The sequence below is a fragment of the Diabrotica virgifera genome, chromosome 2 (genome assembly GCF_917563875.1).
Source record: "Diabrotica virgifera virgifera chromosome 2, PGI_DIABVI_V3a".
In the NCBI taxonomy this organism is placed as follows: domain Eukaryota; kingdom Metazoa; phylum Arthropoda; class Insecta; order Coleoptera; family Chrysomelidae; genus Diabrotica; species Diabrotica virgifera.
In genome coordinates, this window is record NC_065444.1 from 16,829,430 (window position 1) to 16,846,659 (window position 17,230).

General features: G+C 31.8%; 1 protein-coding gene across 1 annotated transcript in view; it reads right to left on the reverse strand.

Moving 5' to 3' along the window:
* The window catches only part of LOC126880624 (uncharacterized), a 78,222-nt gene that overhangs the window by 17,213 nt on the left and 43,779 nt on the right, over positions 1-17,230 (reverse strand). Inside the window, exon 7 of the mRNA XM_050644635.1 lies at positions 11,251-11,364. Within this exon, the coding sequence (XP_050500592.1) occupies positions 11,251-11,364 (114 nt within the window). The remainder of the gene's footprint in view (positions 1-11,250; positions 11,365-17,230) is intronic.

Sequence of the window (17,230 nt, forward strand, 5' to 3'; positions counted from 1 at the left end):
AAATGGGAGAGAATCGAAGGCTGCGCAATCCAGGAAGAAGAAGTAAAAAAGAAACAAAAAGGTTAGTCAGAATTTTTGTGAAACGGAGAGTTTGTTTTATATCCACACCATATTTGATTATTTTCGTATTGAGTATTTCTATAGCATAATTTAGTTATTCCAAAATTTAAAGAAGAGATAAGTAATCAATTCAAAAGGAGAAAAGTAAATTTTAGTATTTTTGTAAGAATAGTCTAACGAATTATTTAAATAAAATTTTTGTTAAAACAAAGGAGATATCAGAATTAGAGCTTAATTTATTAGATGAGAAAGAGTTGCAACAGAATTGAATTTTAGTATAATTTTTAAATCTTATATTTATGGTATATTGGATAAATAAAAAATATTTATAACATTTATATGACATCAAGTTTGTTTAATTTCCCTGTTTTGTCCCTGGATGAAATAAGCAACTAGAGATACTAGAAGCCACAAACCTAAGGTAATGCATTAAAATTACAATAGCCCTGAAAATAAAATTTATTAGAAAATTCAATTTAATTTTGGTTTTGTTTTACATAAATAATAATTAAAATATTTAAGTAATTAATCAAAATAAGAATTTGCTGATCAATCTCATAAAAAGAGAGAATGAGAATACAGAGCATAACAATACATTGAAAATTATGATTTGGGAGTGGTCCTAGTAGCATTTAACGTGTATTGGTTTGTTTATTTCTACTGCATTTTAAATGTAAAATTAGTATAGTGAGTCCAAGGGTTGATCTCTGTGGTATGAGAATATTTTTCTAGCTATTTAAACCATGCGTCAAAGTTTTTGTTTTGATTTATAAATTACACCCCAGGGAACAACAAAAGGAAGTAACTGTAAAGATTTAAATATTGGCAGTTACAAAGTTATTCAAAACCACGTAACCTAGGAATTCATTGAAATCATTCACTCCACGAATGCTTTACAGGGTTAAGTTCGGGTGAGTAAGCAGGCCACACCAGAATAGTGATATCTTTTGCTTCAAAGAAGTCCGTAATCACGCTGCTGATATGTGAAGGTGCATTATCATGGATGGGAATAAAATTTTCTCCTATTGCACTTCTCCAGGACCTAACTACAGCTGCTGGAGCCAAGTCAACAGACCTGCGAGTTGTTAAAGTTATTTGGATGAAAATGAATGCAGTTTTTTCACCGAGCTTAATGCCTCTTCAGAACATGACACTTCCTCCTTTATATCAGAATCTGTGAACAAATCTGATAGTCTTCGTTCTTGTTTATCCTCTTCGCCCTCTGAGTACACGAATTTATTGGTCATTTAATTTTACACAAACACTCGTTTCGTCTGAGAATAGCACATTTTGCCAATATCCAATGTTCCAGCTTTGATGTTGAAGTCACTAAATTACGCTACCTGGGTAACTCGTCTGTTCATAACATCATAAAGAGATGAAAAACAGAATACCTCGGCCATATAATTAGAGAACCTAAATACCATCTACTTCGACTTATAATAGAAGGAAAAGTCCAGGGAAAGAGATGGATTTGTCGAAAGAAACTTTTGTGGTTGAGTAATGTCAGACAATGGTGTGGTTCCACGGTAGAAGAAGTATTTCGCGCAGCAACCAATAGAGAGAGGTTTTAGGAACTTGTAAACATGATGACCGCCAGCGTCTGGATACAGACACGCCATCTGAAGACGAAGAAGAAGGTCACTCGAGAACCTGTACCTATCTTCTGCTGTTCAGTCCATGGACACGAAGGATATTTCTGATCGTTTCTACTGAAACACACCCGTAACTTTCAAAAGCTGCCTTTGAAGCTGCGGGTGAGAAATTGTTGGGTCTTTTCTAGATACTTGGAGAATGAAACGATCGTAGCAAGCCGTTGTTACCTTTTGGTGGCTTTATCTTAGTCTATCTTTTCTTCTTCTTCACGTGCCATATCAAAATCTTCCGACGTTGGCGATCACCATTGCGAAGGCTTCTCGATCTTCTGTAATATATAATAACTGTCATGCATTTGATATCTGAGTCCATTCACGATTGTTTTTAACCAAGAAACTTGTTTTCTTCCTACACTTCTACGACCATCTACGACTTGCCTTTAAGGATTAGTTGTAGTATTCTATATCTATTTACCCTCACTATATGTCCCAGATATGACATTTTCCGGTGTTTAACAGTTTTTAACAGTTCTCTCTCTTTGTTGGCCTTTCTTAGTAGTTCCTCGTTACATAGTTTTTCTTACTGTTCAAGCTGTCCTCAGCCTCCGTCTATGAATTCACATTTTCAATGCTTCAGTTCTATTCATAGTCGATACTTTTAGTGTCCACCATACAAAACTACATACCAAACATAGCACTTAACCATTCTTTATCTTAATATTATAAACAGAGATGATTATTGCAAAGAAATGACTTCCTTTCATAAAAGTAGTTTTAGTCATTGCTATTTTGCAGATATATCCCTCAGAGACATTTGTTGCTCCACTAGATCAATAATTTTTCGTCTTTGCGTCCGTTAACCTTACATTAGGCATATTTTTATTTTTGAACGCAAAATTTAGTTTATTTACAACGTACCCAGCTGTGTTATCTGATTGTTTTATAGTTTTGTTTATTTTCAATAAAAACCTGTATTCTTCACAATAATAACAAGTTTTTTCAAAAGAAATAAATATTGGTTAGAAGTACATAGTGGTTCCTTACATAATAAGTGTATGTAGGTATATGTACGTATATAACAATATTTTTTTATTTTAATTGAGGGAAAAAAGTTACTATAAACCTGACTCACTGCAAGGTCTTTATTAGCATTGAGTTATTTTTGTCAATATGAAAAACATTTAAAAGTACTTTGTTCTTTATAAAGAATCAATAGCTTTACCTATTCATAGTTTATAGTAATCGATAAGAACTATTCATATCATGTATTATCAATTAATTATAATAATTATTACTATTGGCTGTATTTGAACTTTAATCAAATTGGATTGATTTGATTAACTTGGAATAACGATGCGTCAGGCTACAACTGGACTCACTTTTATAGGCATCCAATTTACTGTTACCTCCGAGGAAATATCCGTGTCGAAAGGTTAATGTCCATCGTTTTCGTGAACGGAAGGCCAGCCAACCTCGATAAACTGATCAAAAGTTTTAAGTCTTTACTGATTCATCAAGGGACTTAATTGAATGACATTTCGTAGGTATTAATAATCAAGTGAAATCTTTTAATATTCGTTGAGTTTTGGGTGAAAATATTATGGTCACAGAGTAAATTATTTGGTTTATAAAATATGAAGCAATACTTTTTAATATTAGTGCAGTCACTGAAGGTGGATATGAGCTATTACCTCCGATTTCGTTGAACCTCCATCGATTTGCATGAAAATTGGTGAGTGATTAGAGGATATCTCAAGGAACAAAGGTGACATGGTGCCAATTTGCGCTTTTACCCTGGGGTAGATGTCACCCCTTCTTGGGGGTGACAATTATTTTATTAAAAATAACCACACAATTCGGTAGAGGGACAAATTATAAGGAAAATTTGTTATATAAAGTTATTAAAATAAATCAAAACTTTTTGAGTTATTACAGATCAAAGATTTTAATTTTTCTTGAGAAAAATGCATGTTTTAACCGATTTTTCATAAATAACTCAAAAACTATAAGTTTTTACAAAAAAGTTCTTATTATCAAAATTGAGGCTAATAAAAAATAAAATAAACTCCTTACTAGAAAAACTTTTCAATGTTAAATAAAAGTAAGTTATAGGTAATTGAATATATATTTCTTTCGTCGAGTACCCAAATCAAAGTATTCAAGCTTAAATAGCGGGAAAATGATGCATTTTATAACACAAACTTATTAAACATTTCTCAAAGTTCATAGAAATATCTATCAAATAAGCTATCAAACAAGTTGATAGCAATAAAATTTATGCACCAAAAATGTTTCAAAATGTATCTTTTAAAAAAATTTTCAAAAAATGTTAGTGTTTTTTTGTAAATAACTCCGTTAATTTTTAGGATATCAGATTCACCTAAAAAATTAATTAAAAGATGATTCTAGGAGCTATTAAAAAACGTCAAAATTAGTATTTTAAACCTCTTACTTTTTTAAAAATATAAGGATAAATGGCCCCGGTTACATGGTTTTTGCAGCAAAATTGAAATTTTAAACGTGTCTATCTCGGTTAATTTTAGGAAATATCTACGGAAATATCTACGGAAATAGTAAAATGGGTATAGTCTTTGGAACTAAAAAAACTAAAATTTAGTTGAATATCATTTTTTACGTATATTGAGTATTTTCGGAGTTATTATCAAAAGAAAATGAAAAGTACGCTAATTTTAAAAATTCTGATTTTTTTAAATTATATCTTCTTTTCCAAAAATATGCATTCTAAACCTGTCAAAATTATTGAAATCATTAACTATGTTAACATAAAGAAATTCTTGTGAGGATTACTACAAATTTTAATTATTGTGGAAATGGCGTATGTTTTATTTTTCACTTTTTCCTAAAAAAATCGAAAGGGTTCTCTTAATTTCATCATAACTTGCTTAATTTAAATGCTATTAACTTCTACTGTAGCTCATTTGATAGTTATTCCAAAGTACTTTGACAAGTGCTTAACAAGTATATTTTATAAAATGCATCGTTTTCCCGTTATGTAAGCTTGAATACTTAGATTTGAGTACTCGTCGAAAAAAATATACATTCAATTACCCATAACTCACTTTGAAATAACATTAGTTTAGTTCTTTAAGTGGGAAGTGTATTAAATTTTTTATTATCTTTAATTTTGGTAATAATAGCTTTTTTACAAAAGCTTATAGTTTTTGATTAATACGTAAAAACAGCTTTAAAACATGCATTTTTTTTAAGAAAAAATAATATTTTTGATATTTAATAACTCAAAAAGTATTGATTTATGTTAATAACTTTATATAACAAATTTTGCTTAGAAGTTGCCCCTCTATCGATTTCTGGTATTATTTTTAATAAAAAAATTTCACCCCCGAGAAGGAGTGGCATCCACCCCCAGGGTAAAAGCGCAAGTTGGCGTCATGTCACCTTTGTTGCTTGAAATATCTTCTAACTACTCACCAATTTTCATGAAAATCGATGAAGGTTCAACGAAATTGGAGGTGAAAACCTTCAGTGACTCCACTATATATACTTGTGTGAAAACATTTTAGAAGTTCCAGATATCTAACTTCCTCTTTTTAGGTAGTTAAGAAGTTAAGTAGTTAAGGAAATAACGACTTCGACAGAAGTCGCTAATAAAGAATACTTACTTAAACGGAATTTTCCAATTCTAGTTAGTCAAAAAGTTTTCAAAAGTAGGGTGACTCAATGAGCCCCCCTAAATCCTATCCTTATTAAGGATAATCAAAAATATTATGTGGAGAACAAGAATTCAAATAGGAATAAAAATTACTTCTCCATTTAAAACATCTTAAATATTTGAGACAACGCCTTGTTCATCAACCACCGTATTCAAGATTTATATAGACAGATTCCTAGAGAAATCGGTAAGGCAATGCCGAAGATTGGGAATGACAGTGGAAGAACAGACGCTTTTTACACCCTTCTGTGCTGATGACCAAATAGTGGCGGCGGAAGATAAAGAGGATATTAGCTGTATGATAAGGAAATTAAAAGAAGAATATGAAGTGGATAAACTCTTTTCTCTGTTAAACGTAAATCAAAAAAGAAACAAAAAAATTATTTACGGTTTGGAGTTTTAGGATGTTACCAACGCTAATAAAAACAAACGTATGACGACAGAGATCGATTATTTAAGACAAAATTATGACAAATCAAAGCTAGAAAGGGTTAGAAACGAGCAAATATGAGATGGAATGAAGCTAGATCATAATGTGAGTGGGAATATTGAGAAAATACAGTTGACATGGCTCGGACACGTAAAGAAGATGCCAGAGTAGACCTCGAAGAAGTTGGCGTGACGATGTAGAAGAGGCAACAGACGAGCATGGAAACTTTGGACGAAGAGATGACAACAGCCGTAGAAAATTCGTTCTAAATATCTTCTTCTTCTTTTTCTTATACTTGTTGTAGATCTGTCGATCTGTTAATTCCGACGTTGAAGTATTTCTTGAGAGGTAGACTGCCAGCTATCTCTCCATCTTTTTGATGGTGTCCCCGGTGGACGCTTGTCTGCTGGTTTTCCTTCTAGAGCAATTCTTAGTAGTCTGTGCTCCTCCATTCTTTTTACATGACCGAACCATTCTCTTCGTCTTTCCCTGCCCCATCTGACTACATCTTGCACGCTCGTTCTACGATCTTGCTACGTTCTAAATATAAGTTCAAGAAACAACAAAAAGACCATTTAATGACGTATTATTGCCTCTGGTTTTACCCAAGGTACTTCTTTTAATATATGTATATTTATAAACTGAGGCGACCCAGGTATTTTTCGATATTTTTAAAAATAAGTATCTCACAACTTTTGTTGTTGTTGGTGCAAGTACCAAACTAGCGGTACAAGTTCGAGCTACCCAGCCCATTCAATTTTTATCTTCTTTTTTTTTAACTAAAATTCAGGTATATTTAAAATCACTTGTGGTATATGCCTATAAGTGTTTATAAAGTATACCTCACGAATTTGCAATCGTTTTGGATTATCGTTAGACACCTAACAGCCCATGGTACACTCTACTGTACAACACAAGAAGTATGAGAGTAAATTGTTCTAGTAATGAAAATATGAAACAAGTACTAAATTGAATTAAAAAATTCCTGTTACAATATTTTCTTACAGTATTAATACTAGACCAGGGCGCATCTGTAAAAATATTAGTACATTTGGACGTTGAGAGGTGACTCAAATTTTTTTGCAGAAGTTGCTTAAAAATAACTCAAATAATAATATTTGAGTTATCCTCCCTCTCAAAAAGGTCCGGAACATTGTTTAAATAATCAAAATGTCAAAAAATGAAAAAGAAATTCGATTTTTTTCTTCGTTTTTTGATTATAACTTTAAAAGTATTCATTTTCGAGAAAAGTTGTAGTGACATAAAAGTTGCGCAATTAAATTTCCTATAATATAGAATTGGTTAAAAATTTAAAAAATAGTCACTCTTGTTGCAAAATAGCAATAATTGCGAAAAAAACCATACAAAAACAAGTATTCGAATTTTACGTTTTTAAATAATTTATGCTACACATAGGACCTTCATATTTCACCCAGAAAAACTTTATGATATAGTAAAACAATACTGTAAATTTCATTAAGATCGGTTTAATAGATTTTGCGAAATAAATTTTGCAATCTAGCTTTCGCACAAAAAATTCATTTTTTCAAAATATTACAGGGCTGAAAATAAAGCAGATAGCAAGTTGAAATTGTTTTTGAGTATAGAAGTGTAGTGTACCTTTTATTTGCAAATTGCAAAATTAAAACTGATTAACTACCACGGCGTCAGGAATTTTTTTAAGTAAACATTAATTAGTGGTGCTACGCGCAGGACAACGGATAGTTTGCTCTGATTGGGCATTCCAATGACCTTTGATAATGATTGATACATTTTAATTTTTATTACATTTTGATATAAATAAATAAATTTGTTTATTGCAAAATAAAAACACATACTCTATCCTTTGAAATAACACTTTTTTAGCAAAAACTTTCTTTGTTCATATATTATAATTTAGAGAATAAAAGTTTATTATTTTTAAACATATGTAATTGTTTAAACAATATTTCACAAACAATAATAAAATTAGTTTGATTTTTGTGGAATTAAAATATTAAAATACAACAAAATATAGAGTAAGAAAATAATATATTAAATAAAGATTGGAAAAAATTTTGGTGGAATTCAACTTGTGTGAATCGAACACCGCTGTCCTGCGCGTAGCACCAAAAATTTATTTTAAATTAAAAAATTTACTGACGCCGTGGCAATTAATCGATTTTAATTTTGCAAATTGCAAATGAAAGGTACAGTACATTTCTATAAGTAAAAAAAATCAACTTGCTATCTGCTTTATTTTCAGTTCTGCCACATTTAAAACAAATGAATTTTTTTTGCGAACGCTGGATTGTAAAATTTATTTTGCAAAATCTATTAAACCGATCTTGATGAAATTTACAGTATCATGTTACTATAATATAAAGTTTTTCACGGTAAAATATGAAGGTCCTGAGTGTAACATAAATGGTTGAAAAAAGTAAAATGCGAATACTTGTTTTTGTATGGTTTTTTCGCAATTATTGCTATTTTGCAACAAGGGTGACTATTTTTTAAATTTTTAACCAATTTTATATTGTAGGAAATTTAATTACGCAACTTTTATGTCAGTACAACTTTTCTCGGAAATTAACACTTTTAAAGTTATAATCAAAAAACGAAGAAAATAATCGAATTTTTCCTTCATTTTTTGATATTTTGATTATTTAAACAATGTTCCGGGCTTTTTTGAGAGGGAGGATAACTCAAATATTAATATTTAAGTTATTTTCAAGCAATTTCTGCAAAAAAATTTGAGTCACCTCTCAACGTCCATCTCAAAACAGATGGGCCCTGGACTATACATATTTGCACCAAATTCTTTTGAACTAAATTCATGTGCACTGCACATTTTACGCGGAAATGCTTGTTTGCCTAGCAGTTTTACCTTTTTGCTCAACATTAAAGACAGTTTCATGGTAACAAGGCTATGAAAAGATTTCAATTTTTGAAACATTTTTTTCGTTTACATTTGCCTGCAAAATATTTGTTACACTTAGTTTGTTACCTAGAATTTAATGTGGTTCTGATCAGTAACCTCTGAGAGACTAATGTAAGTATAGATATTGACTGAATCTATACTAATAAGTTTATCCTATGATTATGATTGGAAAGTGTTTAAAAACAATAGAATTTGTAATTTTCTTCTATTTTTGCACTAATAATTGTATATTTCTGTAAGTGAATCTAAAAAACAAGGATTTTGCTTGTCTTCGACAGTGCTTCAAATATTGGGAGAATTTGCTAGTAACTTTCTCAGAACGGCGCACCGTTTAAGTCACAGCTTGCATACCTAATCCAAAATAGTCGCAAATTTGTGAAAAATACTATAGTTTAAGTTTTATTTGGATCTCCACCTTGTGACGAAGAAAATGTTTATAGTCCAGGACGCATCTGTTTTGAGATGGACGTTGAGAAGTGACTTATATTTTTTTGCAGAAATTTCTTGAAATAGCTTCAGAACAACATTTCTTGGAATTAACTCGTACAATAATAATTGGGTTATCCTCCCACTCAAAAATGTCCGGAACATTTTTTAAATAATCAAAATGTCAAAAAATGAAGGAAAAATTCGATTATTTTCTTCGTTTTTTGATTATAACTTTTAAAGTATTCGCTTTCGAGAAAAGTTGTACAGATATAAAAGTTGCGTAATTAAATTTCCTATAATATAGAATTACTTAAAAATTTTAAAAATTGTCACCCTTGTTGCAAAATAGCAATAATTGCAAAAAAAAACATAAAAAAAAAACAAGTATTTGCATTTTACGTTTTTTTAACCATTTATGCTACACTTAGGACCTTCATATTTTACCCAAAAAAAGTACATAATATAGCGAAATAATGCTGTAAATCTCATTAATATCGGTGTAACAGATTTTGCAAAATAAATTTTGCAATCCAGCTTTTGCAAAAAAAATTCATTTTTTCAAAATGTTGCAGGACTGAAAATAAAGCAGATAGCAAGTTGAAATTTCTTTTACATATAGAAGAATACCGTATTTTTCATTTGCAATTTTAAAATTAAAATCCATTAACTACCACGGCGTCAGGAATATTTTTAAATAAACATTAATTTTTGGTGCTACGTGCAGGTCAGCGATGTTCGATTCACACAAGTTGATTTCCACCAAAATTTCTTCCAATCTTTATCTAATATATTATTTTCTTACACTATATTCTGTTGTATTTTAATAATTTAATTCCACAACAATCAAACTAATTTGATTATTGTTTGTGTAATATTGTTTAAACAGTTGCATATGTTTAAAAATAATAAACTTTTATTTTCTAACTTAAAATATATGAACAAAGAAAGTTTTTGCCAAAAAAGTGTTATTTCAAAGGACAGGGCATGTGTTTATATTTTGCAATAAACAAATTTATTTATTTATATCGAAATGTACTAAAAATTAAAATTTGTCAATCATTATCAAAGGTCATTGAAATGCCCAATCAGAGCAAACTATCCGCTGTCCTGCGCGTAGCACCAATAATTAATGTTTATTTAAAAAAATTCTGACGCTGTAATGGTTAACCGATTTTAATTTTGCAAATTGCAAATGAAAGGTACTGTATTCTTCTATATGTAAAAAAAAATTAAACTTGCTGTCTGCTTTATATTCAGTCCTGCAAGATTTTGAAAAAATATTTTTTTTTGCGAAAGCTGGATTGCAAAATTTATTTTGCAAAATCTATTCAACCGATCTTAATGAAATTCACAGTATTGTTTGCTTATATCATAAAGTTTTTCTTGGTAAAACATGAAGGTCCTAAGTGTAGCATAAATGGTTGAAAACCGTAAAATGCGGATACTTGTTTTTTTTTATCGTCTTTTCGCAATTATTGCTATTTTGCAACAAGGGTGACAATATTTAAAAATTTTAACGAGTTCTATATTGTAGAAAATTTAATTTCGCAACTTTTATGTCAGTACAACTTTTCTCATAAATGAATACTTTCAAACTTATAATCAAAAACGAAGAAAAAAATCTAATTTTTCCTTCCTTTTTTTAAACATTTTGATTATTTAAACAATGGTCCGGACCTTTGTAAGTGAGAGGATAACTCAAATATTATTATATGAGTTATTTTCTAGCAATTTCTGCAAAAAAATATGAGTCACCTCTCAACGTCCAATACTAATATTTTTATAGATGCGCCCTGGTCTATTGGAGAAACATGTAAAGCTGGCAAATAAATAGAGAAGAAATTAAAAATAATGTATTTTAACTTCATATATTTTGTAAACATTATTATAAATACTAGGATAAGAGTAGATAACATTTATCCAAAATATGAGAAGAAATTTAATGGCAACATTATTATGCACAACCGCAAGTCAATATATCAACAGGCTAAATCAAGCTGATATTATATTAATAGAATATTAAAAAAAATATATATCTCATCATAACTGTTCTGACACGATTTACTTTGTTTTTGCTATAATTTTACTTTTTTATATTAAAATATTAACTAAAAAATATACTTACAGTTTTCAGCTTCAGCAAAACAAAGAACGGCAAAAAGGGCACAGAAAAACGACCAATAATTCATGTTGGTAGATAAAAATTTAAAACAATTTTTTACAAAGAAATGAAGATGCGCTTAGTGAAGTCGAAGACTGACCTCCTTCAGTTGCTACGACCGTGACCCTCACTCATGAAGAAGAAGAAAAGTCGAAGGGGGGATAAAAGTAGATCGAAATTATCGAAAACCGCGATGAGACCGCGAATAAGAGAAAGAGGTGGATGGTTTTGATTGCTATATCTGTGTTAATTAGCTGTGCAGAAATACATTCCAATTACTCAATAATCAATATTTTTTTCAGTGCGATCAAAACAAATCTACGAGGGGTGAACAAAAATTATTTTAAATTAATAGTTTACGTTTGTCATATATTAACTAATAGGTAAGCAGTATTTTGGGACAAAAATATCTTTTAAAATAAAAAATCACAAATATACTATTCGCATCATTTATTAACTTTTCCTTTATCACTATGTAGAATTATTTGCTTATTTTTCCTGGAAGCCGACCCGACCCCGGTGGCACTGCAGCTTTTCAGCTTATTGTCCTTTCTTCCATTTGTTCTCATGATACCCAATCCAATATAGCAGTGCCTTTCACTACCCTGTAAAGGTCAATTGGGTTAGTGCCATACACTGTCGGACTTGGTTTGCAGTCTCCATATATTGCTTGTCTCTTACGGTCCAGTGCCTCGCAATCGTACAATAAATGTCTGACTGTCTCGGTCTCTCTATTGCATAGTCTGCAGCTGAGATCTCCGTTATATATTCCTATCGTGTATAGGTGTCCTTTTACTGGAAAGTGTCCAGTTAAGAAACCTGTAGTGATTCTGAGCTGATTACTGTTCATTTTGAACAGTTCTTCAGCTCTTTTTGCGCATGTCTGAGGTATAAATCTCTTCGCATGCTGTTGCGTGGGAATTTCTTCCCAGTATTCTTTGTGCTGTCTTCGTATCCAGTCTCTTAATCGGTCTCCAATTGATTGTGCTTTTGGACACTCCCAGTGCCGGTTCTCGACCGAAGTATCTTGTTGCTGATCCTCGTTTAGCAAGTTCGTCAGATTTTTCATTACCAGCGATCCCTTGATGTCCAGGCAGCCAAATGAGTTTTACCTCATTATGTTCCGCCAGGGTGTCAAGTTCTTCGCGGCATTCCCATAAAAGCCGTGAGGTTATCCTTGGGTTGTTTAAAGCCCTCAAGGCCGCTTGGCTGTCTGAACAAATATTGATTCTCTTATTAGTATAAGTCCTCAATCTGTTTATCCGTGCACAGTGCAGGATTGCATATACCTCCGCCTGAAATACAGAGGTATATTCTCCTAGTGGGATGGAACCGTTATAGTTCCTATCCTCACTATATACTCCTGATCCCGAATCATCTTCTGTCTTGGACCCATCTGTATACCAGGTGTGGCATTCATACTTCAGATGTCTGCCAGGATCTTCCCATACCTCTCTGGAGTGTATTTCCACCTGGAAAGGTATTTCCATTTTATATTTGGGGATAGAATGGTCTGTTATCATCTCCCATATTGGATCCCCGCATATATTTTTAATGCTGCAGTGTCCTTTGTCCACTGCAATTTTGCTTTGATTTCCCTGCAGTCTATGTAACCCCATCCTTGCCTCGCCCTTCACTGTGATGTGTAAGGGAGGAAGGTCTAGTAAGACTTCCATTGCTGCAGTTGGGAATTATTTGCTTACTTATTCATTTCTTTAGACAGCATATTCTGTTTACCATATCCCAATCGCAATTTTTTCTTGTCGTATATACTCTTCTTCAGTGAGGTCTCTCTTTTCCATTGTTATTTTTATTTGTCCGCTTCGCTCTAATCTAGGACATCCTCTTTTCCTCCTTTTTGGTTTCCTTTTCCAAGCTCTTTGCAGTATTCGTGTGCCGTCCATTCTTCGCAAATATCCATACCCGAGTAATTTTTCGTTTTTCTATTACATCATTTAGTGTCTTCTTCACATTCTTTAGTTCTTTAATTCGTTCATTTCTCAGTTCGTCCATTAGTGTTAATCGGAAGCACCTTGTCCAAAATAACATTTCCATTGCATTTATTCTGTTTTCCATTCTTTTATTTGGCACCCATGTATCCAATAGCCATGTATTAGGTTTTATTGTAATTCATATTTAAAGCCCAGCTTCCAAATTCTTTTTCTAGCATTTTCGTCATGTAGACGATGCCGTCTTTGTGTTCTGCTAAATAGTTTGATTAAAATTATTTGCAGATGACACCGTGATTATGGCAAGCTCTGCTGAACAACTCCAATTACAATAGACTCGCGATTATCCGAGGTATCTGGGACCGTGACTACCTCGGATATGGAAAAACTCGGTTAATACTGAGATTGGTTACGTTGACAGAAAAACACGTAAATAACAATAACTGTGGATCTTTTAATCACAAAACTAATAACTTTTACTGTCTATAAAAGATAAAAACATTTAACTTATCAATATTACTGTTAAAAAAATATTTGATTGATTTTTGCGTAAGCTTCATTCCATTTTTTGAGGCGGCGATGTTGCGCCAAGGTTGAAAGTTGTAACTCACCAGTTATGACTTTTGCCTCGGTTAACCGAGGGGCTCGGATAACCGAGACTCGGATAATCGCGAGTCTACTGTACTACTAAACAAAACAAACAATTTCTGTGAAGAATATGGACTAAAAATGAATATAAAAAGACCAAATACATGATAATAACTAAGATAACAAACATACAAACAAGCATACATTTGGGAAATGTACCGATAGAAAGGGCTGATAAATACAAATACCTAGGAACCTGGATTTCAGAGAAAAATGATCAAACAGAAATAAGGACCAGGATAGAAATAGCAAGAAATGCGTTTGTAAAAATGAAAACAGTTCTCTGCAACAAAGACCTTAGCTTAGAACTGAGAGTAAGAGCTTTGAGATGCTACGTGTTCTCGCTACTACAATATGGACTTGAAAGCTGGACATTAATGCAAGAACACATAAATAAGCTACAGTCATAATTTGAAATGTGGTGTTACAGACGGATGCTTAGAATAGCATGGACACAGAAGAAAACGAACACGGTAGTATTGCGAGAAATGGGTAAAGAATGCGAAATAATAAACACAATAAAAATAAGAAAGTTACAATATCTGGGACACGTAATGAGGGGACTGCGATATGAAATGCTAAGACTGATAATACAGGAATAAGAGGCGGAAGGACTATAGGAAGAAGGAGAGTGTCATGGTTAAAGAATTTAAGAGACTGGTTTAGATGCAGTTCTATAGAACTCTTTAGAGCAGCGGTGGATAGAGTAAAGATAGTGATGATGACATCCAACCTTCGATTAGGAGACGGCACTTGAAGAAGAAGAAGAAAATTATTTGATCATCTGCAAACAAATCTATGCAGATTTCGCTTCCCTAACTTTGTTTCTCCGTATCACCTTTCCATATATTGGGCCATACCAGTTAATTTTTTTGAATAATTGCCTCCAAACCTCTTTCTTGTTGATTCTCAGAAATTCTGACACTTATATAGCAATACTTCATATTGAGCTTAACATTTCGACATTGAACCTGAAAAACATCAGGAATTTCCATAAAAGAAGAAGTTCACATAAGAATGAGGTGCAAAAAAACTGGAAAAACTAACGAACAGAAAAGCTTCAGGTAAAGATGGGATGCCAAATTATTTGTTGGAATATGGTGGAGCGACAATGACTGATTAACTGACAATATTATTTTAAATGTTGAATGGGTTGCATGTGAGACTTCATTTTAAATTAAGTAAAAGACAGACGTACTCTCAATCATTTAATTGTGTACTTCCGACGACCGGTTTCGCTCTCTATAGGTTGCAGAGCATTATCAGGTCAACGGTTACAAGTCACTAAATGCTACAAATAAAACCAGAGTTAGAACAATGTCTGGTTATAAAAGATGCTAAAGATCCATAAGATCAAGACAATGTTGAACAACATACATAAAATAGTAAAAACAGCAGACAAATACATATGCATGTAAAAAGGTGACGGTAACAAACGTCCCCAAGCTTACAAACACATGCAGATGTATACTGTCAACAATCATGCAATTATAACGTGTCGTACTTACATTCGGATACAAGGAGCTATAACCTCATTATTCCTTAACATGATATTTCTGCTTAAGTTATGCCAACGGGATATGGTGGAATAGACGGAGAATGTTACAAAGGTAAACAAGTTTATGGTATTTGGGATTTCTTGATGGTGAAGAGATAGTTGTTGAGAGACAACCAACAAATCTGTGTCTATTCTTGTGTTTGTGAAGTAAAATAGTGAATGTCATATATACAATTTTTTATAATGTTTACTGTTTACAAAAATTTTTGGAGGTTTTATTGGTTTTAAAGATTTATATTTTTAATTATTAAGGAATTTGTTTTTATTATTATTTTATTTATATTTATTAACAGAATTCTATTTATTAATGTGTGTGTTAGTGCAAGATTGACAACGTTTGGATACAGACGGGTAGAATGTGTATTATGTATGTTAGATGTGGATGTGCAGCTGTAACCTAAATTGTTAAAGCTAGTACTACCTACTTGATGTTCTAATGAAAGGAGTAGTGGTCGTGTAAGGGAAGACCAATCAACTTTTTTTTATTCTCGATTTTTCGATCGATTTTTTTATTTTAAAATAAAAAAAATTAAATGCAGTGCTCCTAACTTAAACTTCCCACATTATTTGTTGTTTCGTCTTGTGTCCTATGTGTTTGTTTTAATTTAATGTGATGTGAATTCACTCACCTATTTATTGACGAATTTTTAAAATACAATGTAGGTATCCCCACAAAATACAATTTATTACTATTTCTTTTATCTAATTCAATAGTTTATTGATATTTGTACACTGCTTGTATTAAAACATAGTCTCAATTTGCAATCAATTACTTACAACTGAATTTTTACTTCCTACCTTTCTTTCTACTCTTTTATTTTCTACTCTACTTCTCCACCCCTTTAACTTAAATCTCAGTTCGAGGTACCTACATTGTTTTCTATTAATTAACATTTATTACTGTTTTAATATATGACTGCTAAGTTATATTTTAGCTACAAGTTTTTAAGTTTTTAAGCTTTCTGATTGGTCTTCCCTTACACGACCACTACTCCTTTCATTAGAACATCAAGTAGTACTAGCTTTAACAATTTAGGTTACAGCTGTACATCCACATCTAACATACATAATATACATTCTACCCGTCTGTATCCAAACGTTGTCAATCTTGCACTAACACACACATTAATAAATAGAATTCTGTCAATAAATATAAATAAAATAATAATAAAAACAAATTCTTTAATAATTAAAAATATAAATCTTTAAAACCAATAAAACCTCCAAAAAATTTTTGTAAACAGTAAACATTTTAAAAAATTGTATATATGACATTCACTATTTTACTTCACAAACACAAGAATAGACACAGATTTGTTGGTTGTCTCTCAACAACTATCTCTTCACCCTCAAGAAATCCCAAATACCATAAACTTGTTTACCTTTGTAATATTCTCCGTCTATTCCACCATATCCCGTTGGCATAACTTAAGTAGAAACATCATGTTAAGGAATAATGAGGTTATAGCTCCTTGTATCCGAATGTAAGTACGACACGTTATAATTGCATGATTGTTGACAGTATACATCTGCATGTGTTTGTAAGCTTGGGGACGTTTGTTACCGCCCCCTTTTTACATGCATATGTATTTGTCTGCTGTTTTTACTATTTTATGTATGTTGTTCAACATTGGCTTGATCTTATGGATCTTTAGCATCTTTTATAACCAGACATTGTTCTAACTCTGGTTTTATTTGTAGCATTTAGTGACTTGTAACCGTTGACCTGATGATGCTGTGCAACCTATAGAGAGCGAAACCGGTCGTCGGAAGTACACAATTAAATGCT